The following is a 24218-nucleotide window of genomic DNA, read 5'->3' on the forward strand; positions in this document are numbered from 1 at the left end:
GCCTCCATCTTTCTCACTCTGGGCGCCGAACTTCACAGCCATCGGCGTTTGGAACCTTCTCCATGTCCTCCATCGACGCTCTGCAAGAGGTGACGACGTGACGGGAATGCACGCCGTCGAAGCTGCTGTCGTGGTCTCGCATCAGGAGGCGGCAGCGATGCATGCTGGGTAGTCAGCACTCCAGCGGCGGGTGGAAGCTGCGTCTGCAGTCGACGGCCTTGGCGCTGGGCGGCTGAGCGCGTTTCCTGCGCAGCTCGTCCTTCCCCAGGAGTCCGCCCAGGCGCGAATACGCCACCTTGTACTTTTTATCAAAGGCGGCTGCGGACGAGAGCGAGAGGCGGAGTTAGCGGCGCAAAGACGTCCTTTTGGGGTGGCGTCTTGCCTTACCGGCGTGGTCCTTGCCCATGGCGGCCAACGTGAGGAAGAGGAACTCCCGGTACACGCTCCTGCAACACAAAAAAACGCACGTTGACGCGCCGGAACGTAGGTGGGCGGGGCTTTGTCTCACCTCTGGAGGCGGGGCGGGGCGGGCTGCTTGGCCAGCGTGTCGAGAAAGAGCGTGACGGCCTTGTGGACCTCGTTCATGCCTACCCAGCGTAGGACCTCCTCCAAGAAAGCCAGCGAGAACGGGTGGTTGTGGCGGCGCCAGCGGAAACTTCGCATGGAAATGCCACCTGGTGGGGAAGGGGGCGGGGTTACGGGGCCGGTAGAGGCGGGCCTTGCAAGACGAGTACGGGACTTACTGTGAAGCCTCCAGAGCACGTAGAGGGGGGGCCATGTGTCGGGGTCCGGGTTTAGCGTGTCCCAAAGGAGCCTCACCCTCAGCGCCACGCCCTCTGACTGATCTCACACACACACAATTCTTTACTTTAAACGGTTATATGCAAGTATAAAAACTATTTTCTGCAAATAAAAAAACTATTTGAAAGTATAAAAACAATTCTCTGCAAATAAAAAAACTATTTGAAAGTATAAAAACAATTCTCTTAAAATAAACGATTTTCTTCTTTTAAAGAAAACGATTTGCAATTCAAAAATAGTCTTCAGATAAAGTTTGCAAATTAAATTTTTTTTTTCCTTCAATTAAAATAAACTATTCACTATTTTAAAAAGTCTTCAGTTAAACTAAAAACAATTTTCTTTAATAAAAAAAACAATTCGCCTTAAATTAAAAAAACATTTTTTCATTTAAAGAACTTTTCGCAAGTAAACAATTTGCGACTAAAAAAACCCAAACTATTCGCTGGTTAAAATATTTTCTTTAATTAAAAAAAAAAATGTATATTTTCTTTAATCAAAGTATAAAAACAAATTTCTTTGTTTAAAGAAAACGATTCGCAAGTATAAAACTATTTTCTTCAAATTAAAAAACAATTCTTTAATTAAAAACTATTTGAAATTTAAAAAACTATTAAATTAAATATTTTCTTAAGTTAAACTTTTCTTTTAAACAATTTGCAAGTATATAAACAATTCTCTTCAAATAAACAAAATGTTTTCGTTTAAAAAAAACGATTCGCAAGTTAAAAAAAAAAAATTTAATCAATTAAAAGAAACTAGTCACTTGTAAAAAAAATATTTCTTCAGTTAAACTATAAACAATTTTCTTTAATTAAAAAACAATTCGGAAGTATAAAAACGATTTTCTTTATTTAAAGAAAACGATTCGCAAGTAAAAACAATTTCAAATAAAAAAAACATTTTCTTTAAATAAAAAACGATTTGCAAGTTAAAAAAAACATTTTCTTTAATTAAAAAAAATGTATGCAAATATATAAACAATTTTCAGAAGAAACTATTGACTAATAATTTTTTTTTTAAACATTTCGCTTCAAATAAACGATTTTCTTCTTTTTAAGAAAATGATTCGCAAGTAAAAATAAATTTTCTTCAAATTAAATGATGAATGTGCTATACTTGTATAGCGCTTTTCTACCTTCAAGGCACTCAAAGCGCTTTGACAGTATTTCCACATTTACCCATTCACACACACATTCACACACTGATGGCGGGAGCTGCCATGCAAGGCGCTAACCAGCAGCCATCAGAGGCAAAGGGTGAAGTGTCTTGCCCAAGGACACAACGGACGTGACTAGGAAGGTAAAAGGTGGGGATTGAACCCCAGTAACCAGCAACACTCCGATTGCTGGCACAGCCACTCTACCAACTTCGCCATGCCGTCCCTTTATGAAAAAACAATTTTCTCCAATTAAATATGCAAGTTAAAAAAACCATTTTCTTTCATTAAAAACAAATATTCGCTACTAAAGAAATGTGTTTCTTCAGTTAAACCAAATGTTCTTCAGTTAAAAAACAATTTGCAAGTATAAAAACAATTTTATTTAAAAAAACGATTTGAGAGTAAATAAACTCAAGTGTCAAGTGATAAAATGTTTTAATGAGATTAATCACAGTCTTGAACCTTGATTAATCGCAAGTTATTACTTTCTCGCATTAATCAAATTTTCTTGAGAAAGGACCAATAATTGGACACAAATAGTCAGAATGTCATACAGGAACGTTTTTAAATGTTTTACTGAACCAACTGCAAGTCATTGGTTTGACAGGAAGTAAGAGTAAGAATTAAGTACACATTTTGAAAGGCTCTGCAATAATATAGCAAACTATGTACAGTATAAAAATAAATCGTGCAATAAAAGACACCAATAAACAACTTTACTTAGTGCACGATTTACATCTGCATGTACTCGTCTTTAGTTGTTAGCCATTTTTTTATTTTGTTCGCGACATGTCGCGCAATTATTGTGAAGGCGGAAGTGTGTGCATGCGTTTTAAAGAAGGCGTCTTGACGTGAAGCCAGTGTGTTGACGAGGGACGTGACGGTTGACAATATAGACAACCTCTTGTTATGGTCTGTCCTTTCTGATAGCCTTTATCTAAATACAAACCGTCGGTTACACAAACAAGCGTATAGTTTGTACGATATTATTTGGCGACATGAAGGACATCTTGCACTTGGTCTTCACAGATGTTTAGTTTCCGACGTTTTAGCAATCATGCTAGCGGCGCCATCCTCACGTTCAAGTTTTGCTTTAAGATGCTATTTTAAACTTGATGTGCGTCCATGATGGGAAAGGGAAAAATTTAAAAGAAAATAAATATATCTCCCATTGTATAAAAGAAAAAAATATTCAAAAGTTAAAAAAAAGTTAAATACAATTATATTCATTAATTCAAAAAAAGATTCACAAGTATAAAAATAATTTTCTTTCATTAAAAAAAATATTTGCAAGTAAAAATACCCCTTTTCTTCAATTAAAAGAACGATTCACATATAAAAAATTAATTTAATAATTAAAAATTATTCTAAAGTTTACAAAAACGAAGTAAAAAACAATTCTCTTCAATTTAATAAAACATTTCACAATTAAAAAAAGTTTACAAGTATGAAAATGATATCCTTTATTAAAAACAATTTGCAAGTAAAAAAAACTGTTCGAAAGTAAAAACAATTTTCTTCAATAAAACAATTTGCAAGTAAAAAAAAAATTTTAATTAAAAATAGATTCACAAGTATAGAAATAATTTTCTTCAATTAAAAAAATGATTCACAAATAAAAATCGAAAGTAAAAAAAACTATTTTCTTGAATAAAAAAAACATCTCGGAAGTTAAAAACTTCTTGAATTAAATGATTCATAAAGTAAAAAAAAAAGTTTTTTTCAATTAAAGCAATAATTCGCAAACAATTTTCTTGAATAAAAAAAACGGTTTGCAAGTATGAACAATTTTCTCAAATTAAACACAGGTTAACTCTGCTAATGACATCAAAGCGATGGCGGCCAATAGGAGGTCTGTTACCTGAGGTTTGGGGCCGAGCAGAGGCGAATCCCGTACGAGCTGCAGCAGGTGACTGGGCAGGCCAAGGCGCTGGAAGAACCACAGAAGGTTCCAGAAGATGATGCAATGGCTTTCCAGGAACTGAGGCTGCGCCAGCACCTCGCCCTCGTTCTCCAGGAGACTTTCCAGCTCCTTCCGCAGCACCAGCGGACTCACGTAGGCCACGGTCACCTGCGGGGCCGCTCCCCCTGTCAACACCTATTTGGGGGGACAGGAGGAGTGAGACGATCAGCGGGACAAGGGTGGTCAGGAGGGTGGATGAAGCGTTACCTTGGTTCTGTCACAGTCTTCTCCCGCGCCATTACACTGAGGCGGCGGTGACGCATCGTGACCAGTAGGAGGCCCCGCGCCGCTCTCCACCTTGTCCTCTGCGTTCCACTTGCTGCGTTCGCCACTGCAAAACGCCAAGATGGAGGTGTTGCTTGTCACGGCCACACCAAACACACGCAGCAGTGCACCAAAAAATCGATTCACAGCTGAATCGCCATTCTTACTCATCTCGACTCTAAATCGATACAAATATGAAATTTTTTTGTTTTTTTAAAGTAAGAATCTATTTTTAAATGATGTTTTTAGGCCTTTTTATAAAAAATAAAATAAAACATTTTAAATACTTTTTAAGCCTTTTTGGTTTTTTAAAATATATATTTTTTAAATACCTCTTTAGACTTTTGTTTTGAAATAAGAATTAATTTTTTAAGCCGTTTTTTAGGCTTCTTTTTTTTTTTAAAGATGTTTTTATTAAATAAGAATTACTTTCTAAAAATATGTTTTTAGGCTTTCTTTTTTCAGAAATAAGAATCATTTTCTAAAAATACCTTTGATTTGAAAGTATAACAACTATTCGCCAGTATAAAACTATTTAGTTTTGTTTGAAAAAAGATTAGCTAGTTTGATTTAAAAAAAAAATTCAGGCTTTTTTAAATAAAATACATTTTAAAATTTTTACTTTTAGGCTTTTTTTTTTTAAAGCATCAATTTTTAAAGACGTATTTAGCAATTTTTTTTCAATAATCCATTTTTAAGCTTTTTTAAAAAAGAAACACATTTCTAAAGATAACTTTTTAGGCTTTTGTTTTTAAATAAGAATTATTTTTAAACCAGTTTATAGGCTGTTTTAAAAGAAGTAAAAGTCAAATTTTAAAGATGTTTTTAGTCTTTTATAAAAAAACAAAAATCCATCTATTTTTAAAAATACCTTTTTTAGACTTTTGTTTTAAAATAAGAATACATTTTTAAAGCCAGTTTTGGCTTTTTAGTAAATAAGAATAATTTTCTTAAAATAAGTTTTTAGGCTTTTCTAAATAGAAACACATTTTTAAAAATATATGTTAAGGCTTTAAAAAAAAAATAAGCAGGCTTTTATAAAATACTACATTTTTCCATGACGTGTTTAGGTTTGTATTTAAAATAGGAATTGTTGTTTTTTTAAATAACAATTTTTCAGGACGTTTTTTTAAAAGAAAATTTTTAAAAATAAATTTTTATGCATTTTTTTTTTTTTAAGCTATTTTTATGTTTTAAAAAAGAAAAAAAGAATCAATTTACAAATACGTTTACATCAAGGTTTAAAAAGACGTATAGTGGCCTTTTTAAAAAACAAAAAAAAACAACAAAACCATTCTTCAAGACGTTTTCGGTGCATACCTGCTGACGGGTCCGGGGTCACTGATCTCAGCGTTGAGGAAGGGCACAAAGGAGGCGGAGCAAAAAGGGCAGGAGGAGTTGAGGTTGGAGTCGTCCGGCGTCCATCCCGCCATGATCTCCTCGTCGTACACCAGCGAGTTGCACGAGCGACAGCGCGAGCAGCTGGACATTAACACCTGCACGTGTGCAGGAGCGGGGCTTAGAAAACAGGGCGAAAATTAGTGCGAGCAGCGGCTCACCTCGAGTCCCGCCACCTCTTGATTAGCGTCCCAAGAATTGCGCTGAGGATACACCACCTCCGCCAGGTCCAGGTCACTTCCGACCGACAGAGAACTCTGGTGGAAGAAGTCATGCGGTTACGAATGAAAACGGTGTAAGCAGTAGTGGGCGGAGTCTAACCTCCGAGGTGGCGTTGGCCAGGCGCTCTTTGGCTTTCAGCAGCGTTTCAGCAACTTGAGACTTCTTGGAGTGGCGCTGCTCCGACACCCTCCGTCCCGACGCCCCTCCCCCTCTTCCTGCTCGCCGCTCGTCCACGCTGGCGGCCCGTCGCACCGCCGCCCTGTGGCGTGTGGGCGTGAGGAACTGCTGCACCTTTCCCACCAGACCCCTGCTGGGGGCCGACACGTTGTTGTCGTTTTCGTCCACCGCCGCGCTGGTGACGGCCGCCCTGAGGGTGAAAGGTCAGGGGTTAGAAGGCAACGAAGTCCGACGGCCGCCGAGCTTCCTACCTCGCCGTTGGACGACAGCCGTAGTCCGACTCGGCCGACTCGGCGTAGAAGGATGACAGGCAGATTTGGCTGCGGCGCACCAGAGTGCCAATCGGCGGCGCCAGAGGGGGTTTGGTGGTGGTCGCCATGACAACGGCCGGCGCCCTGACGCTGCTCAGGCTGCTGCTCTTCGCCAATGAGCCTGTCAGAGACTCGTGGCTGGAGCTTTCGCTAAGGCCGCTCCAACTGGCCTGGCGAATCAGAGAGGAGCAGGGGCGGGGCCTGCCGGACTCGTCCCTCGCTGCTTGTCCTGCGAAGGAGTCAGTCTTTAGCGGTCGCCACGACAACGGCCGCCACATCATCGAAGTGTGTGCGCGCGCTCTGAACCTGGATGCGCCGCCGGCGGGCCGCCATTTTGGCGTCGCTTGACGGGCTGCCGAAAGAGGGCGACGGCCAGCAGGACGTTCCTCAGCTTGGCCCAACGGAGACGCCCGCCCTGATTTGTCGACGGCCATTTGCTCTCCAGGACCGCCTGAGGACCACGTAAAGGGGATGAGCCATCGTGTGTGTGTGTGTGTGTGTGTGCGCGTACCTTATTATAGTACGCATAGGTGATGGTGTTGGGCGTGATCCCCGCCTTCTTCATCTCCAGAAGGACTCGCACAGCGAGAACGGGCTGCCCATACTGACCGCACAGCTGCATCAGGATCCTGTAACACACCTGTAGCGCACGCACACTCGTAACGCACCTGTAGCGCACGCAAGTTCCACTCTGGCCGCCTCACCTCGTCGGGCATCACCACCTTGCGGTTCTCCATGTGTTTGAGCACGTCGTAGGCGGCGTGCAGCGCGCGCACCTTGGCGGTCTGCGCGCGCACGTAGGTGGGCAGGTAGAGGAACCACAGGCCGTACATGTGACCCAGAAGACACTTGGACCACATGTCGGCCAGCGCAGAGTACTTCTGAGCGCGCTTCTGCGCTAACTTGATCTCCTGTGGGTAGTAAACACACCATGGCCACGCCCCCACCATTTGAATTACTCTACAAACACACACTCACGCCCAACCATTTGCAGCTATACAAACTATTTTCTTCCATTTAAGAAAGTAATTTTGCATGTATAAAAATTATTTTTCGTAACAAAAAAAACATTTGCATGTTACAAATTTCTTCAATTCAAAAAATGAAAAGATTTGCAAGTATAAAAACAATTTTCTTTAATTAAAATAGATTTCAAAGTATACAAACGTTTTTATTAAAAAAAAAACTATTCGCCAGTATAAAAACCCTTTTCTTCAATTAAAAAAGTGTTTCGCAATTAAAAACAACTTCCATTTCAAAAAGATTTGAAAGTACAAAAACTATTTTTCTTTTATTAAAAAACTATTTGCTAGTATGAAACTATTTTGTTTAATTTGAAAAAAGATGAGTTAGTTTAAAACCTATTTCAATATAATAGATGTGAAAGTATAAAAGCTTTTTTTATTTAAAAAAAACTATTCGCAAGTATAAAAACAATTCTCTTCAAATAAAATAGATCTGAAAGTATAAAAAAAATATTTAAAAACAATTCGCCAGTAGGGTTGCACAGTATACCGGTATTAGTATAGTATCGCGATACTAATAAATCATATTCGGTACTATACCGCCTCTGAAAAGTAACGGTATAGTATATATACCCAGTATAAAAACTATTTTCTTAAATTAAAAACGATTTGCAAATAAAGAAATTTTCTTTAATAAAAAAACGATTTGCAAGTATAAAATTTTCTTCAATTAAAAAAGCGATGCGCAAGTAAAAAAAAAAGTTTATTTAAAAAAGATTTACAAGAAAGAAAACAATTTCCTTCAATTAAAAAAGATCTGAAAGTACTTTAAACTTAACTATTTTTGTTTAAAAAAACAATTTGCCAGTATAAAAACAAATCTCTTATTTAAAAAACATTTGCTAGTATAAAAACAATTGTATTCAATTAAGCAACAATTTCCAAGTATAAAAACGTTTATTTAAAAAAACAATTTTTTCATTTATAAAAGATTTGGTAGTATAAACAATTTTCTTCAATTAAAAAACGATTTGCAAATAAAACTATTTTCTTCATTTAAAAAAAGATTTGCATTCCAATTAAAAAAAAAAGTTTTCTTCAATTAAAAAAGATCTGAAAGTATAAACTATTTTATTTATTTAAAATGATTATTCGCCAGTTTAAATTATAAAAACAATTTGCAAGTGTACAATTTTCTTCAATTAAATAACTGATTTGCAAATTTAAAAAAAATATTTTCTTCACTTAAAGATTCGCAAGTTTAAAAACTTTTTTTACAATTAAAAAAGTATGTTTTAAAAACTTTCTTATTTAGAAAAACTATATAAAAAGATTTGTTCGTAAAAAAACAATTTTCTCCAAATAAAAAAAAGATTTGCAAGTAAAAGTCTTCAATTAAAAAAAAAAGATCTGAAAATATAAAAAACATTATTTAAAAAACTATTTGCCAGTATAAAAACTATTTTCTTTCATTTAATGAACGATTTGCAAGTATACTTTTTATTTTTTTCAATTAAAAAAAAAAGATTCACAAGTATAAAAATAATTTTCTTACAAGTTAAAAATTTTGGCAGTAACATCCCACCCTGTGCGATCCACACACTTGCACTCAGAGCACCCGTAATTCGCACTCTGCTGAGTCAATTTAAGGCCGTCGCAGATACTGTTATTTACACATGGTGCCGTCCGCTAAAAAAAACAAGAAGAAGCAGGGTGTGGAGTAAAATTGTGGACAGAAGAGAGCAGAATCAAGCTCAATCTGTAAGTTAACACATTCCTTTTATTATCCCCATGGTATTTATTAATGCCTTGGTGTTAAGTTGTTGTGCTTCTTTGTTATATTTGGCTAATTGTTTTTAATTGAAGAAAATAGTTTTAATACTTGCGAATCGTTCTTTAATTGAAGATCATTTTTATACTTTCAAATTGTTTTTTAAATTTGAGCAAAAAGTTTCCATACTTGCAATTTTTTTTTTTAATATAAGAATTTATTTTATACTAGCAAATCGTTTTCAAATTTAAGATATTTTCATACATGCAAAATGTTTTTTTTTATTGAAGAAAATAGTTTTTATACTTGCAAATCGTTTTTTAAAATTAGGAAAATGTGTTTTATATTATATAAATCGTTTTCTAAATTATAGAAAATATTTTTTTATTGAATAAAATAGTTTTTATATTTGCAAATCGTTTTCTAAGTTAGAGAGAATTGTTTTTTAAATTCAACTGTTTTTATACTTGCAATTAATTTTTTCCTACTATAGAATATAAGTCTGAAAATTGTTTTTTAATTGAAAAAAATAGTTTCTATGCTTGCAAAAAAATTTTAATTGAAAGATAGTTTTTACAATCGTTATAAGTAGAAAAAAATGTTTACTTTCCTTTGTTATTAATTGAAGAAAAAACATTTAATTGAAGAAAATAGTTTTTATACGTGAGGAAAAAATGTTTTGTGTATTTGCAGAGTTTTAGCAGTAATTTCGTTTCATAGACGTCGCTCATGTGACTTTGGGTACCTGTTTGGTGCGTCGGGGGGCGGGGCTGCTGGGGGCGCTGCCCTTGGCAGGGACGCGGAGTCGGTCCTGTGGCTGGTCCAAGAGCTCCGCCCTCAAAGTGGGAAAGGTGTCGTAACTGGACATGGAGCAAAGTGTGACAGAATGTTGGCGGCCCCGAAGTGTGCGGCGGTCGCCACACCTGTAGAGGGCGGGGCACTCTGAGCCGTCAGCTTCCTGCGGTTCCTCGGGTGGCATGATGAAGACTGTGTGTTCTCCGCATGGAGTCTCATCCAGGTCGATGAGTCGAACGTCTTCCGGCTTTTCCACGTCCACCTGCCGACAAACCTCCTCGTCAGGCGCTTATAGCACACTAGCCACATAACCGGCGACACGAGCGCTGACCTTCTGGACGCACTCGTCGAAGAACTCCAGGCAGACGTGGCGGTCACTGACGAAGGAGCACTCCTCAATGAACTGCGTGAACATCTGCGTCCTGGTCAGCTGCGAGAAGAACTTCTGCTGCGTGCGCTCGCGGGACTTCAGGAAGCCTAACGGGGAAGCCACAAGTCAGTGAGACGGGTGCCGCGCGCATGCACACTTCCCACGCAGGAGGGCGCACCCTGTAAGTTGAAGAGGGAGCTGCAGTCGGTGGTGGTGTCGGAGGGCGCCTGCGTGATGGGTAGCAGGAAGGAGCGGTAGCCTCGCAGCAGGCAGCTCATGAAGCGCAGGAAGGCCTCCTGGATCTCCAACTCCAGCTGCTTCTGCCGCCGGTACATCTGGTCAAAGTCGGTCAGGAGAAACTCCAGCGTCGCCTCCTCCTGGCCGGGGGAGCAAACTGCGGCACCAGGAACGTCACGTGATCACAACAAAAGGCAAGTGGCGCTACAGGACCTGTGTGAAGTTGGCCCCGCCCCCATGTCAAAATCTCCCCAAACTTGTCCCAATCGTTTGTGCTGCAAACACTTTTGGTGCTTTTATGTTATTAACGTGTTATTAGTGTTATTACTAGGCCCTCCCCTGACCATGTCAAAATTTCCCCAAACTTGTTCCAATCGTTTGTGCTGCACTTTTAGTCCAACTAATATAATTTTTATGTTAACGTTTTGTTTTTGTTATTAACCTGTTGTTATTATAGTGTGTTATTAATAGGCCCTCCCCCAACCATGTCAACATTTCCCCAAACTTATCCCAATTCGTTTGTGTTGGAAAAAAATGTGGTCTATTAGTTTTTATGTTATTAATGTAACCAGCACCCCCACTGTAAAAATCTCCAACTTGACCCTATTGTTTGTGTGCAAACACTTCTGGTCCAACATTATAGTTTTTGTTATTAACGCGTTATTAATCATAACTAGACCCTCCCCTCCCAACCATGTCAAAATCTCCCCAAATGTTTCCCAATTCGTTTGTTGGAAGAAACAATTCTATTAGTCTATTATTTTTATGTTAATTTTTTATGTTATTATAGTGTTATTATTCATAACCAGCCCCCCAACCATGTTAAAAGCTCCCCAAACCAGTCCCAATCATTTTGGTCTATTATAATTTTAATGTTAACGTTTTCTATGTTATTAAAGTGTTATTATAGTGTTATAGTAATACTATTCATAACCAGCCCCCCCAGTTATGTCAAAAATCTTCCCAAACTTGTTCCATTCATTTTTGGTCAAACTTTTATAGTTTTTATGTCAACGTTTAATGGTTTGTATGTTGTTAAACTGTTATTAATCATAACTAAACCCCCCCCCCCTCCTAATCCCCCAAAACCATGTCAACATATACCCAAATTTGTCCCAATTCTTTTGAACTAGAAAATGTTTTGGTCCAACTATTTTAGTTTTTATGTTGACGTTTAATGGTTTTTGTTATTAACATGTTAGTGTTATTATTCATAACTAGACTCCCAACTATGTCCCAATTATTTTTACTACATGTGTGCTGCAAACATTTTTGGTCTAACTATTATAGTTTTCAAGTTAACGTTCTATGTTTTTTATGTTATTAACATCTTATTATTAATAACCAGCCCCCGATTGTGTCAAAATCTCCCCAAACTTGTCCCATTCATTTGTGCTGTAAACATATTTGGTCTTGTTATAATTTTAATGTTAACGTCTTATAGTTTGTATGTTATTAATCATAATTAGAACCTCCCAAACCATATCAAAATCTCCCCAAACCTGCCCCAATTATTTGTAGTGTTTGTGCTGCAAAAGTATTTGGTCTAATTGTTATAGTTTTTATGTTTACGTTTTAAGGTTTTTATATTACCGTGTTATTATAGTGTTATTCATAACCAGCCCCCCAACCATGTCAAAAACTCCCCAAACCAGTCCCAATAATTTTGGTCTATTATCATTTTAATGTTAACATTTGATGTATTTTGGTTTTATTAAAGTGTTATTAATCATAACCAGCCCCCGCTTCTCCCAACCATGTCAAAATCTCCCCAAACTTGCCACAATTATTTGTACTATGTTTGTGCTGCAAAAATATTTGGTCGAACTATTACGTTTTATGGTTTTTATAGTGTTATTGTTATTATTCATAACCAGCCCCCCAACCATGTCAAAAGCTCCCCAAACCAGTCCCAATCGTTTTGGTCCATTATCATTTTCATGTTAACGTTTTAATGTTATTAACGTGTTATTATAGTGCTATAGTATTACTACTCATAACTAGGCCCCCCCCAACTATGTCAAAATCTCCCCAAACCTGTTCCATTAAATTTTGGTCAAACGTTTTTACAGTTTTTATGTCAACGTTTTATGGTTTTTATATTAAAGTGTTATTATAGTGTTATAAATCATAACTAGACTACCCCCGCCCACTTTAACCATGTCAACATTTCCCTAAACTTGTCCTAATTTATTTGTGCTGCAAATTGTTTTTGTCTATAATCATTTTTATGGTAAAGTTTTATGATTCATAACCAGCCCTCCAAACATGTCCAAATCCTTTGTGCTGCAAAGGTTTTAAATTCTATTATAGTTTTTATGTTAACGTTTGACATTAGTTTTTACGTGTTATTATTAGCCGCCCCGCCCCCACCTTGTCATCATCTTCCCAAACTCGTCCCCAAAAATGGTCTATTGTAATTTTTATGATAACGTTTTATAGTTCATAACCATCCCCATAAAACGTTAATAACATAAAAATTATAAAACGTCAACAAAAAAACTTAATTTTTTTAGACCAACGTTTTTGCAGCACAACAACTGGGACAAGTCCTGGGGGATTTCGACAAGGCGCGGTCTAAACTTGACACAGGTGGCTTCAGGACGTCCGTGTGGTCACTCACTCTGCTCCAGCGTCCTGTGGAGGTTGCTGAGTGTGTTGAACAGGACCTTGCCGTGTTTCCTGGGTAACGATCGCCATGACAACGGCTTCTTGTCCTCCACCCTGAGATGCCACCGGGGGGAAACCGTCCGGTTAGTTTTGATACAGGCGGCAGAAAAAGGGCGTGCGTGGCGGAACTCACTGGAAGACCGTGTTGGTGTCCAGGTCCACGCACACCACGTCGGCTGGGGGGTCGTAGATGTCGAAGTAGTTGGAGTGCACGCCCACGATGAACGGCACCGGCGCCAGCAGCACCTCCGCCATCTGGAGCGGACACAGCGGGATGTACGGGCACAGCCAGCGCAGCGGGAACATCATCTGGACGTGGGAAGGACAAGGCCGGGTTCAGACACGCACCCCTTTTTGGGGTGGCAAAGGGGGGCGCCGCCGACTTACGGACACCACCGCCTCGCTGACTGCCGTCAGCACGTCGGGACGCAGCGAATGCAGCAGAACTTTGTGTTCCGTCAGCACGGCCAGCAGGAGTGTGCACGTGTTCCCTGCACCCAAGTTCTGGAGCAGCTTCAGGAAGCTCGCCCCACTGCCGTGCACACACACACACACACACACACACACACACACACACACACACACACACACACACACACACACACACACACACACACACACACACACACACACACACAATCATTTCAACATTGACTCCACCCACTTAAACTCAGTTGGCTATTTATATGCTCTAATTGATGTGACAAAATAATCATGTTAATTAGTAATATTGATAACAATAATTTATCATATAACACCTTTATCAATTAGTAATAATCATTTATAATAACACTTATGCCAATTATTAATAATTAGTGACTTTTTATAATACTAATTAATGATTTGTACTCAACACCAATACTATTTTTATTATAATATCAACTTGTAGTAATATTGTATAATACTACCAGTAACTTATAATACTAACAGCAATACAACTGTATGTTATATTGTCTTTATATTCCAGCGAGTTCATCCATTTTTGGGGGGAATTAAGGGGATTATTTTAATGAGTTCAAGACGGCCTGAGGGAAGAAGCTGTTACAGAACCTGGAGGTTCTGCTACGGAGGCTGCGGAACCTCTTTCTAGGGTCCAGCAGTATAAGTAATATCAACTAGTAAAATAAATGTATAATACTACTGGTAATGTATAATACTCACACAAATACTTATTACTATCAATTAGTGATCATTTATTAATACTAATTAATAACCATTTACTATAATATACATTATATTACTATAATTCAATGCTACTTTTAATTAATATTATCAACACGTAATATTAATGTATAGTACTACTGGTAATTAATAATACATAAATACGAGTTATCAATTAGTGATAATTTATAACACTAATATTATGTTTTATAATAATATAGTACTAATCATTTATGTAACAACACCAATAATATGTAATAATTTACACAACATTTATTAATGATAATATCAACTAGTAATAATAATGTATATTACTACAGATAAATTATATAATAACACCAATACCACTTTTTATTTATAATATCAACAAGTAATAATAATATATAATACTACCGGTAATCTAAAATACTAACACCAAAATTTGTCAATATCAATTTATATAATAACACCAATACCACTTTTTATTCATAATATTAACCAGTATCCTATAATATTACCTGTCATTTAAAATACTAACACAAATACTAGTTAATATCAAATAGTAATAATTTGTAATACTAAATAATAACATCACTAATATTTCACAACTGGTAGTTCATCATACCAGCACCAATACTAGTTATTTACCAATTAGTAATAATTTATCATACTAATTAATAACACATAACACCAATACTTCTTTATTATTACTAGTTGATATTAACAAAATGTACAATATTACTGATAATGTACAATACTAATACCAGTTAATATCAATTATTTATAATAACTCCAATACTACTTTTAATTAACATTATCAACTAGTAATAATGTATAATACTACTGGTAATGTATAATACTCACAAATACTAGGTAGTAACATCAATTAGTGGTCATTTATAACAGTATTAATAACCATTTACTATAATAACTCCAATACTACTATTAATTAATATTATCAACTAGTAATATTAATGTATAATGTAATGTATAATAATCACAAAAATACTAGTTATCAATTAGTGATAATTTATAATATTAACTAATAGAATAGCTCCAATACTAATTTTAATTAATAACTCGTAATATTAATTTATAATACTACTGGTAATGTATTATACTCACACATATACTTGTTTTTACTACCAATTAGTCTTCATTTATTATAATAATTAATAACAGTTTACTATAATATTTTCAATACTACTTTAATTAATATTATCAACTAGTAATATTAATGTATAATACTACTGGTAATTTATAATACACAAATACAAGTTATCAATTAGTGAGTATTTATACTAATTAATAACCATTTATTATAATAACACTAATACTATGTTTTATAATATCAATTTAGAAAAAATGTATAATACTACCAGTCATTTATAATAACAATTTATAATACTAACACTAATACTTATTCATATTTAAATGGTCAACTACTAATATTAATAATGTGTAATACTAATCTATAATAATTTGATGCTAACACAATACTAATCCTTAGCAATACAAATAATAGTCATACTGTAGTCATTAGTAATACTATGAATTAGTACTAGTCAGTCGTTACTATATGGCTTACTAAGTATATCAGTAGTAATATTTACAGTCATGACAATAATACTAGGAATGAAGAAATGACCTGAGGGGGAGCGGTGAGGAGACAGGCTGGCAGAGAAGAAGGTTGTCGTAGGAAGACAACTGTCAAACACATTCATAAATATTGTCATCTGTGTAATATTTACATGATGGCCAACAACTTTGACTGCAAACACTAAATACCTGAACCAGAATACGAGGCCGCTGGGGGGACGGGAAGGGAACATTGTGCATAAAGCTGGAGATGTGTCTGCAACAGCAACCAATCAATCATCATCAATCAGTAATCATCAATCAACAAAGAGGCGGGGCTTACTTCTCCAGAGGTAGGACATGTGGGCCGGAGACGGAGTATCTGTAGACGAAGGTGAGGAACTTCTGGAAGACGGTGAAGAAGGGCCAGTGGGACAACACGCAGATGCTCTTCTTCACCTGCAGGGTGCGCTCCGTGATGGGCCTGCGGTCCACTACGCTGAGCAGGCCCAGTCGCACGCTCTGCCGCTCCGACAGAACCTCTCTCGGGAAGGCCTCGTAGAACTGGATGGCGGCGCCGTACACCTGTGGGGGCAGACAGATCACAGGTAAGGTCACAGCCATTAAGACGACGCTCCTCAAGTAGTGGGGGGGCGTGAGAGGCAAGGGACTAAGAGTATTGGCATCGTGTCGCGTTCTTGAACAATACACAAGCCTCCTGCTAGGTGGCAGCACTGTTCCAACATGAAATACAGATATCCCGTGAAGTTTAATAATCCTTAAAATTTCTTATATCGTGGCTTCTTATGACAAGGGGGTGGGGGGGTGCGTGAGAGGCAAGGAACTAAGAGTAATAGCGTCTTTTTGCATTCTTGAACGATACACAAGCCTCCAGGTAGGTGGCAGCACTGTTCGAATATGAAATAGATATCCTTTAAAGTTTTATAATCCCTAGAACTTCTTATATTGTGGCCTCTTATATGATAGGGGGGGGGGGGGCGTGAGAGGCAAGTATTAGCGTCTTTTTTCATTCTTAAGCGATACACGAGCCTCCAGGTAGGTGGCAGCACTGTTCAAAACATAGAATAAATATCCTTTTAATTTTCATAATTATATGATAAGGTGTCGGGGGGGTGTGAGAGGCAAGGGACAAAAAGTATTAGCGTCTTTTTACATTCTTGAACGATACACAAGCCTCCATGTAGGTGGCAGCACTGTTCGAATATTAAATAGATATCTTTCAAAGTTTTATAATCCCTAGAACAGTGGTTCTTAACCTGGGTTCGATCGAACCCTAGGGGTTCGGTGAGTCGGGCTCAGGGGTTCGGCGGAGGACAAAACACATCGTGTAAATAAAAACTTCTCCCTATCGGCGTATTACGGATACGGCAACAGCAGAAGTCACACTGATTTGCAGGTGTGTAATTTGTTCTGAGTTTATGCACTGTGTTGGTTTTGTTCTTTGAACAAGGTGATGTTCATGCACGGTTCATTTTGTGCACCAGTAATAAAACATGGTAACACTTTAGTATGGGGAACATATTTACCATTAATTAGTTGCTTATTGACATGCAAATTAGTAACATATTGGCTCCTAACTAGTCATTATTAAGTACTTATTAATGCCTTATTCGGCATGGCCTTATTATAACCCTAACCCTCTAACCCTGGCCCTAACCCTCTAACCCTACCCCTAACAACTCTAAATTAAGTCTTTGTTACTTAGAATATGTTCCCTAGTGTCCAAAAAACTCTAAATTAAGTCTTTGTTACTTAGAATATGTTCCCTAGTGTCCAAAAAACTCTAAATTAAGTCTTTGTTACTTAGAATATGTTCCCCATACTAAAGTGTGACCAAAAATGTATAACTTTGTCTTGAATTTGAAAAAAAACATTTTATTTTTCACTTATCATTTATTTATTTATTTATAAAGTAGGGTTCGGTGAATGCGCATATGAAACTGGTGGGGTTCGGTACCTCCAACAAGGTTAAGAACCACTGCCCTAGAATGTCTTATGTCGTGGCCTCTTACATGATAAGGTGTCGGGGGGGGCGTGAGAGCCAAGGGACTAACTCCCAGTATTAGCGTCTTTTTTTCATTCTTAAACGATACACGAGCCTCCAGGTAGGTGGCAGCACTGTTCAAACATAGAATGAATATCCTTTAAAGTGTTATAATTATATAATAAGGTGTCGGAAGCGTGAGAGGCAAGGGACTAAGAGTGTTAGCGTCTTTTTACATTCTTGAACGATACACAAGCCTCCAGGTAGGTGGCAGCACTGCTCGAATATGAAATAGATATCCTTTAAAGTCATATATGATAAGGTGTCGGGGGGCCCACCTTGTCCCCACAGGCGGAGGTGAGCACGAAGGTGGAGAAGACGGGCAGCTGATACTTGGCGTTCAGAGGCCAGCTCTCTACCGCCACGCCCATCGGCAGGCAGAAGACGGGCACCGACTCCGGCAGCGGGAACGCCTCTTGGTCGTCTTCGGGGTAGCGACTGAGCAGACCTGCAGCGTGATGGTCATGTGACTGCGTTCCCATACTAACAGGTGCCATATTGATTTCCTGCCGTGACTCACCGGCCTCGTAGACCAACGCGTTGGCTTTGGCCACAGCTCGCTTGTAGCACACGAACACAGCCGGTCCCCACTAGACACACACACACACACACACACACACACACACACACACACACACACACACACACACACACACGTCACAGTCGTGTGTGACGACGGCGTTTTACCACCGGCACTCACCATGCCCGTGTTGAGGTTCTTGTCCACGCGGGAGAAGGTGTGTGGCGCCACCTCACCCTTGCTAGGTAGCGTCACAGCGATGTCGGTCACGCCCAGCGAGTGCAGACCCTGCGAGTCCGGAGCTCGCCGATAGGTGAGGAAGACGCGGTGAGCCGTCGGCCCACCGCCAGAGCTCAGGCTGGCAGAGCGACTGTAAGGAGTGGTCTCGATGATGTACCAGCCTGTCTTCAGCTGGTCCTTGCCTTCGTACAAGACCCTGGCGGGACGTCACCGCACGTTGTTAGCGGGACACTAATTAGCGAGGCATTTTTTAGACTTGTTAGAGGGCCACTAATTAGCCAGACAATTTTTACACTTGTTAGCAGGACACTAATTAGCGAGGCATTTTTAACACTGGTTATTAGCCAGACAATTCTTACACTTGTTAGCGGGACACTAATTAGCGAGGCATTTTTAACACTGGTTATTAGCCAGACAATTCTTACACTTGTTAGCGGGACACTAATTAGCGATACATTTCATTCATTCATTTATTTCAGGTAATGACATAAAAAAGTACAAAGTTGACAACACATAATAATATAAATGAATATAATGCAAAAGGTAATGTATAGTATGTAATGCATGATTGTCCAGTTTGCCTGAAAGGGAGTGGAAGAAGATACCGTAATTTATTTAATCCCACCCACAGTTCTCCATTCAGTGATTATTCACATGAGTTTCACTGTTACTTTGTTCAAGGATTATAATACAGATGTTGTATCATAGTGGCATTACCACAGGTAACAATAATTTGTATCAACAATGTAGAAATAATGAATATACCAACAATGGTAATAGACAAAATGCTAACAATGGTAATAGACAACATAGCAATAATGGTAATAGACAACATAACAATAATGGTAATAGACATCATAGCAATAATGGTAATAGACAACATAGCAATAATGGTAATAGACAACATAGCAATAATGGTAAGAAAACATTGAACACATGTTAACACTTTGAGACAGAGTACAGCAGCAGGTCAAATTAAAGACCCTCATCTCTATATTTGAACCAGACCCCATGTTTGTATTATAGTTTGGCATTGCTTGTGTTGTAAGTCCAGTTTGTTCCATAGTTTTACTCCGCATACAGACACACAAAAACGTTTACGAGGGGTTTGAGCTCTCGGCAATAAGAAATATCTAAAGCCTCTCAAGTTATGAGCCTGCACTCGTCTTATAAAAAAACGTTGTAGATTAGGCGGTGTTGGAGCCTATCTATATTATATATTTATTAATTGTTTTGACAATGAAATCAATTAATGCCAATGATGATGTTGATAAATTAAGGGATGTTTTAGATTTCATTGTGATTGACTGTTTTCAGCTGCTCACGCTCCTCCTGGTGAGCCACTTCCTCCTCCTTTAATTAAGAAGACAGGACAGCTGGGTGCCTTTTGTCTGTCTATCATGTTGAAGGAGTGAGGAGTGAAACAGTTTGTTTACTGCTAAACAAGTTATTTTGATTATTTTGAAGCCACGCTAAATAAGTTATTTTGATTATGTTGAAAGTCAACCACGGAGAATATTTTTTGTTTGTGAAAATAAATTATGATCATTTGGAATCTAGAAATATCTCCGCGAGTGCTTAAGGAATTTCGTGAGTCAAACACCTCCTCCTCAAGACTACTCTGCATTACTTTATTTTTATATTTTCAAACTTTTTGAATGCAAGAGTAGCGGCAATCATTTGTTAAATGCTTTATATAAGATTATTAATGTATTATATTTAACAAGGTCATCAAATTTGAGCAACTTTGATTGCATAAACAGATTATGAGTATGTTCTAAATAACATTTGTTAGCGGGACACTAATTAGCGAGACATTTGTAACACTAATTAATTGGGACACTAATTACTAAGATATTTTTTTACACTTGTTAGCAGAACACTAGCTAGCGAGACCTTTCTTACACTTGTTGACAAGACATTTGTTAACTGAACACTTGTTAGCGAGATGCTAACTAGCAGGATGCTATTTAGCGTGACCTTGGTTTCACTTGTTAGCAGGACACTAATTAGCGAGATATTTTTTTACACTGGTTAGCGGGACACTAATTAGCAAGATGTTAGCAGGACACTAATTAGCGAGACATTTGTTACACTTGTTAGCAGGACACTAATTAGCGAGACATTTGTTACACTTGTTAGCAGGACACTAATTAGCGAGACATTTGTTACACTTGTTAGCAGGACATTATTAGCGAGACATTTGTTACACTTGTTAGCGGGACACTAATTTGCGAGACATTGGTTACACTTGTTAGCAGGACACTAATTAGCGAGACATTTGTTACACTAGTTAGCAGGACACTAATTAGCGAGACATTTGTTACACTTGTTAGCGGGACACTAATTAGCGAGACATTTGTTACACTTGTTAGGGGACACTAATTAGCAAGACATTTGTTACATTAGTTAGCAGGACACTATATAGCGAGACATTTGTTACACTTGTTAGCGGGACACTAATTAGCGAGACATTTGTTGCACTAATTAATTGGGACACTAATTAGCGAGACATTTGTTACACTAATTAATTGGGACACTAATTAGCGAGACATTTGTTACACTAATTAATTGGGACACTAATTACTAAGATATTTTTTTACACTTGTTAGCAGAACACTAGCTAGCGAGACCTTTCTTACACTTGTTAACAAGACATTTGTTAATTGAACACTTGTTAGCGGGATCCTACTTAGCGTGACCTTTGTTACACTTGTTAGTGGGACACTTGTTAGCAGGACAAGACATTTGTTAACGGAACACTTGTTAGCGGGATGCTAACTAGCGGGATGCTACTTAGCGAGACCTTTCTTACACTTGTTAGCAGATCAAGACATTTGTTAGCGGGGTGCTACTTAGCGTGACCTTTGTTACACTTGTTAGCGGCACAAGACATTTGTTAACGGAACACTTGTTAGCGGGTTGCTAACTAGCGGGATGCTACTTAGCGAGACCTTTCTTACACTTGTTAGCAGAACAAGACATTTGTTAACTGAACACTTGTTAGCGGGATGCTAGTTAGTGAGACCTCTGTTAGACTTGTTAGCAGGGCAAGACACTTGTTAGCGGACTCACCCAAGGTCCAGGACGGGGGGTTTGTCCCGCCCTCTCCTGTAGCACAGGTACAGGTGAGGGTTGTTGATGAGTCCAGCGGTCAGCTCGGCCGAGTGGCCGCCCAGCGACTTGTCGATGCACGTGAAGCCTTCGGGCACTTCCTCCCCCAGGCCGCGAGCGATGACCGCCAGGTCGGTGACGGGCTCCGTCGACCGGCCCGGCGAGGGCGTGGAGGAGACGGCCTTAGCATCGTCGTCCAGAGGCTTCCAGGGTGCCGCGGGGTCGAGACCTGCCACTACGAAGTAGTCCACCAACTGGGGACATTTCTCCTCTGTCATGCCGCTGATAGTCCCGCCTCTGCGGGCAACAAACGGGTCACATGACACAACAGGAAGTCGTAAATCCCACTTCGACTGGGCTAGAAGTAATGGGATTACTTCAAGTGAACTAACGGCATGTTTTTGTATTTCTCTCCTGTGAGAGAAGAGGAAGTGAAAGCGCCCGCGGGGGTCAAAGGTCGGCAGGCACACCAGAAGTACAGTCGGGCTGTTTCCTGTTCATCTTTTCTGCGCGATGACAGCGCAACGTGATCATGTGATCCTTTTTTTCTCACGTCTCATCGCGGTTTGGCGTCCGATGGCAACAGAAAGTGGAATCTTTAAACTTCCCTTTTTGATGACGTGCGTGTCCGTGATGACATCACTGGCATGGTCACATGGGTCGGTCTTACCCTTGGTCCTCATAGCCAGGACAAGACAGCTGAAAAGGGGGCGGAGCTGTGACCTATTTTTAGTCTGCTTGCGTCACAGGTGAACGCGCACGTGCACGTCCAAACATGCACTCGGCGTCTCATCCTTTCCCGAGAGCGCATTACGTCACCGCAACCCGGAAATGAAGGGTAATGATGAGGTGGGAGGATGGAGGAGTTCCATTATCGGACAGGTACCAGCACCCCGGTCAGCGTTCCGGAAATAAACGCGTGACGACACAAAACAAGAGGGCTACTTTCTGAGCGGACGCCAGCGAGCATCAGTGCCATTCGGCCGTGTTTGATTTATAGGAGTATTCGGTTGCCTTAGAGGAGGACATTTTGATGCGCCTCTATGAAGGAAGCTGACGGTAAAAGGGCGCACAGTTGCGTCCGTTAGGCGACTAGATGTTCGTGTTAGCGAGGCGACCCGCGGCTTTAGGTCGGTGCCGTGTCGAGTGTGGGTGTCTGTGGATGTCAAATACCTGCTCGTCTTTGCTGGTTCGTCCCACAGAAGGCAGCGGCGATCATGTTTGGGTCATTGGCTCACATGTGACGTCCATGTTTGATCTGTGAATCGCTGCACGGGGTCAAGGCAGCGGCAGTGTCGCTCACTTCCGCTGACAGTTGTCAGCAAAATAAAAGGCCAAAGTGTCTGCCAACGAATGTTTATACTGGCGGAAACGCAATACTAGTGCGTCGAAGTGTGTCGTCGAACATAGTTGGGCGTTAAATGGGCACAATTCACTGTCCTTGCAATTCAACCACAACACAGTTTTGCTTATACCTTTATTTTGAAAGAGCGGCGCTGTTACGTGTGCCTGCCGCAGCAGCAGCAAACCGACAAGCTTCGCCATGAATATTGACAACTTGACAACGGTCCATATAAACACTTGGCTTTATTTCCCCGCAAAATAATATCAAGTTACAGCTTCTTAATAAATCTCTGTTGGCTGCTTTGCAAACATTATGTACAAGATACGTTCCCTCCTTATAAAGTTTTCAAATTACAACAACGATTTCAGCCTAAAAGCAACAGCGTTAAAAAGAATTACAAGCAAATGTTCTGTAAAAAAAAAAAAAGACAAAATACGAAATATGGCCTTTAGCTCATCGCTAACATTAAGCACTCCCCCGGCTGGCAGAGTCTGGAACTGCATTGTGACTCCATCCATCCATCCATTTTCTTTATTGCATAAAAAAGGGTTAGTTTTAGTTAATAGCTTTTCAAAGTATTTTGACATTTTAGAAGCAGTATTGTCATTGATTGTGTGTCTACTTGGTGTTTAAAGAGGAAGTCAACATTTAACAACAAGAGATGTGTTGCTAAAACATTCAGACTTCATCCAACATGGCCGCCCTTCCGCCAACTCGACTTAACTGCTGAGTCGGCGTTGGCTATTTTTGCACAACATTCTGAAGTGAAGTAAAGCAGTGTCTCAATTGGTGCACTTAAGAGACGAAGTGCACTAATTCTGAGTACATAAGTGCATTTGCGCAACAGTGAAATCCAGTACACTGACCGTCAACCATCAAACTGTCTTTAGGATGCTTAATTAGGAAATGCAATTTTGGGCGAAATTTCATGTGAACGCTAAAGAACCGAAGCCGAACTGAAATGCTAACAGTTAGCACGCTGGCCAGATAGCGGCAAGTAACAAAATGTACAAGCAAAGCAAGCTAAAATAAAACACTATGCTAATATGCTAATAAAAAAATGCTTTCAGTCCACAATATAAACTGTAAATACCTGATGAATTAGCTAAAAAA

At 39.1% G+C, this 24218-nt stretch overlaps 1 protein-coding gene across 1 annotated transcript in view; it reads right to left on the reverse strand.

Moving 5' to 3' along the window:
- Positions 1 to 23070, reverse strand: part of LOC133636108 (DENN domain-containing protein 4B-like) — a 23383-nt gene extending 313 nt beyond the window's left edge. Inside the window, exons 1-28 of the mRNA XM_062029781.1 lie at positions 22934 to 23070; positions 21722 to 22057; positions 18587 to 18842; positions 18407 to 18476; positions 18165 to 18334; positions 16165 to 16406; positions 16032 to 16098; positions 15892 to 15950; positions 13491 to 13635; positions 13237 to 13412; positions 13057 to 13157; positions 10375 to 10590; positions 10158 to 10303; positions 9955 to 10088; positions 9777 to 9891; positions 7000 to 7206; positions 6807 to 6935; positions 6602 to 6746; positions 6236 to 6524; positions 5907 to 6174; positions 5747 to 5842; positions 5508 to 5683; positions 4131 to 4254; positions 3822 to 4058; positions 744 to 840; positions 509 to 674; positions 388 to 446; positions 1 to 318 (exon numbers count right to left, since the gene is read on the reverse strand). The exon at positions 1 to 318 is cut by the window's left edge and continues 313 nt beyond it. Coding sequence (XP_061885765.1) covers positions 173 to 318; positions 388 to 446; positions 509 to 674; positions 744 to 840; positions 3822 to 4058; positions 4131 to 4254; positions 5508 to 5683; positions 5747 to 5842; positions 5907 to 6174; positions 6236 to 6524; positions 6602 to 6746; positions 6807 to 6935; positions 7000 to 7206; positions 9777 to 9891; positions 9955 to 10088; positions 10158 to 10303; positions 10375 to 10590; positions 13057 to 13157; positions 13237 to 13412; positions 13491 to 13635; positions 15892 to 15950; positions 16032 to 16098; positions 16165 to 16406; positions 18165 to 18334; positions 18407 to 18476; positions 18587 to 18842; positions 21722 to 22038 — 4353 coding nt within the window. The 5' untranslated portion in view covers positions 22039 to 22057; positions 22934 to 23070 and the 3' untranslated portion in view covers positions 1 to 172. The remainder of the gene's footprint in view (positions 319 to 387; positions 447 to 508; positions 675 to 743; positions 841 to 3821; positions 4059 to 4130; positions 4255 to 5507; positions 5684 to 5746; positions 5843 to 5906; positions 6175 to 6235; positions 6525 to 6601; positions 6747 to 6806; positions 6936 to 6999; positions 7207 to 9776; positions 9892 to 9954; positions 10089 to 10157; positions 10304 to 10374; positions 10591 to 13056; positions 13158 to 13236; positions 13413 to 13490; positions 13636 to 15891; positions 15951 to 16031; positions 16099 to 16164; positions 16407 to 18164; positions 18335 to 18406; positions 18477 to 18586; positions 18843 to 21721; positions 22058 to 22933) is intronic.
- Positions 23071 to 24218: the final 1148 nt, after the last annotated feature.

This window comes from Entelurus aequoreus, linkage group LG20, assembly GCF_033978785.1.
Source record: "Entelurus aequoreus isolate RoL-2023_Sb linkage group LG20, RoL_Eaeq_v1.1, whole genome shotgun sequence".
Classification (NCBI taxonomy): Eukaryota; Metazoa; Chordata; class Actinopteri; order Syngnathiformes; family Syngnathidae; genus Entelurus; species Entelurus aequoreus.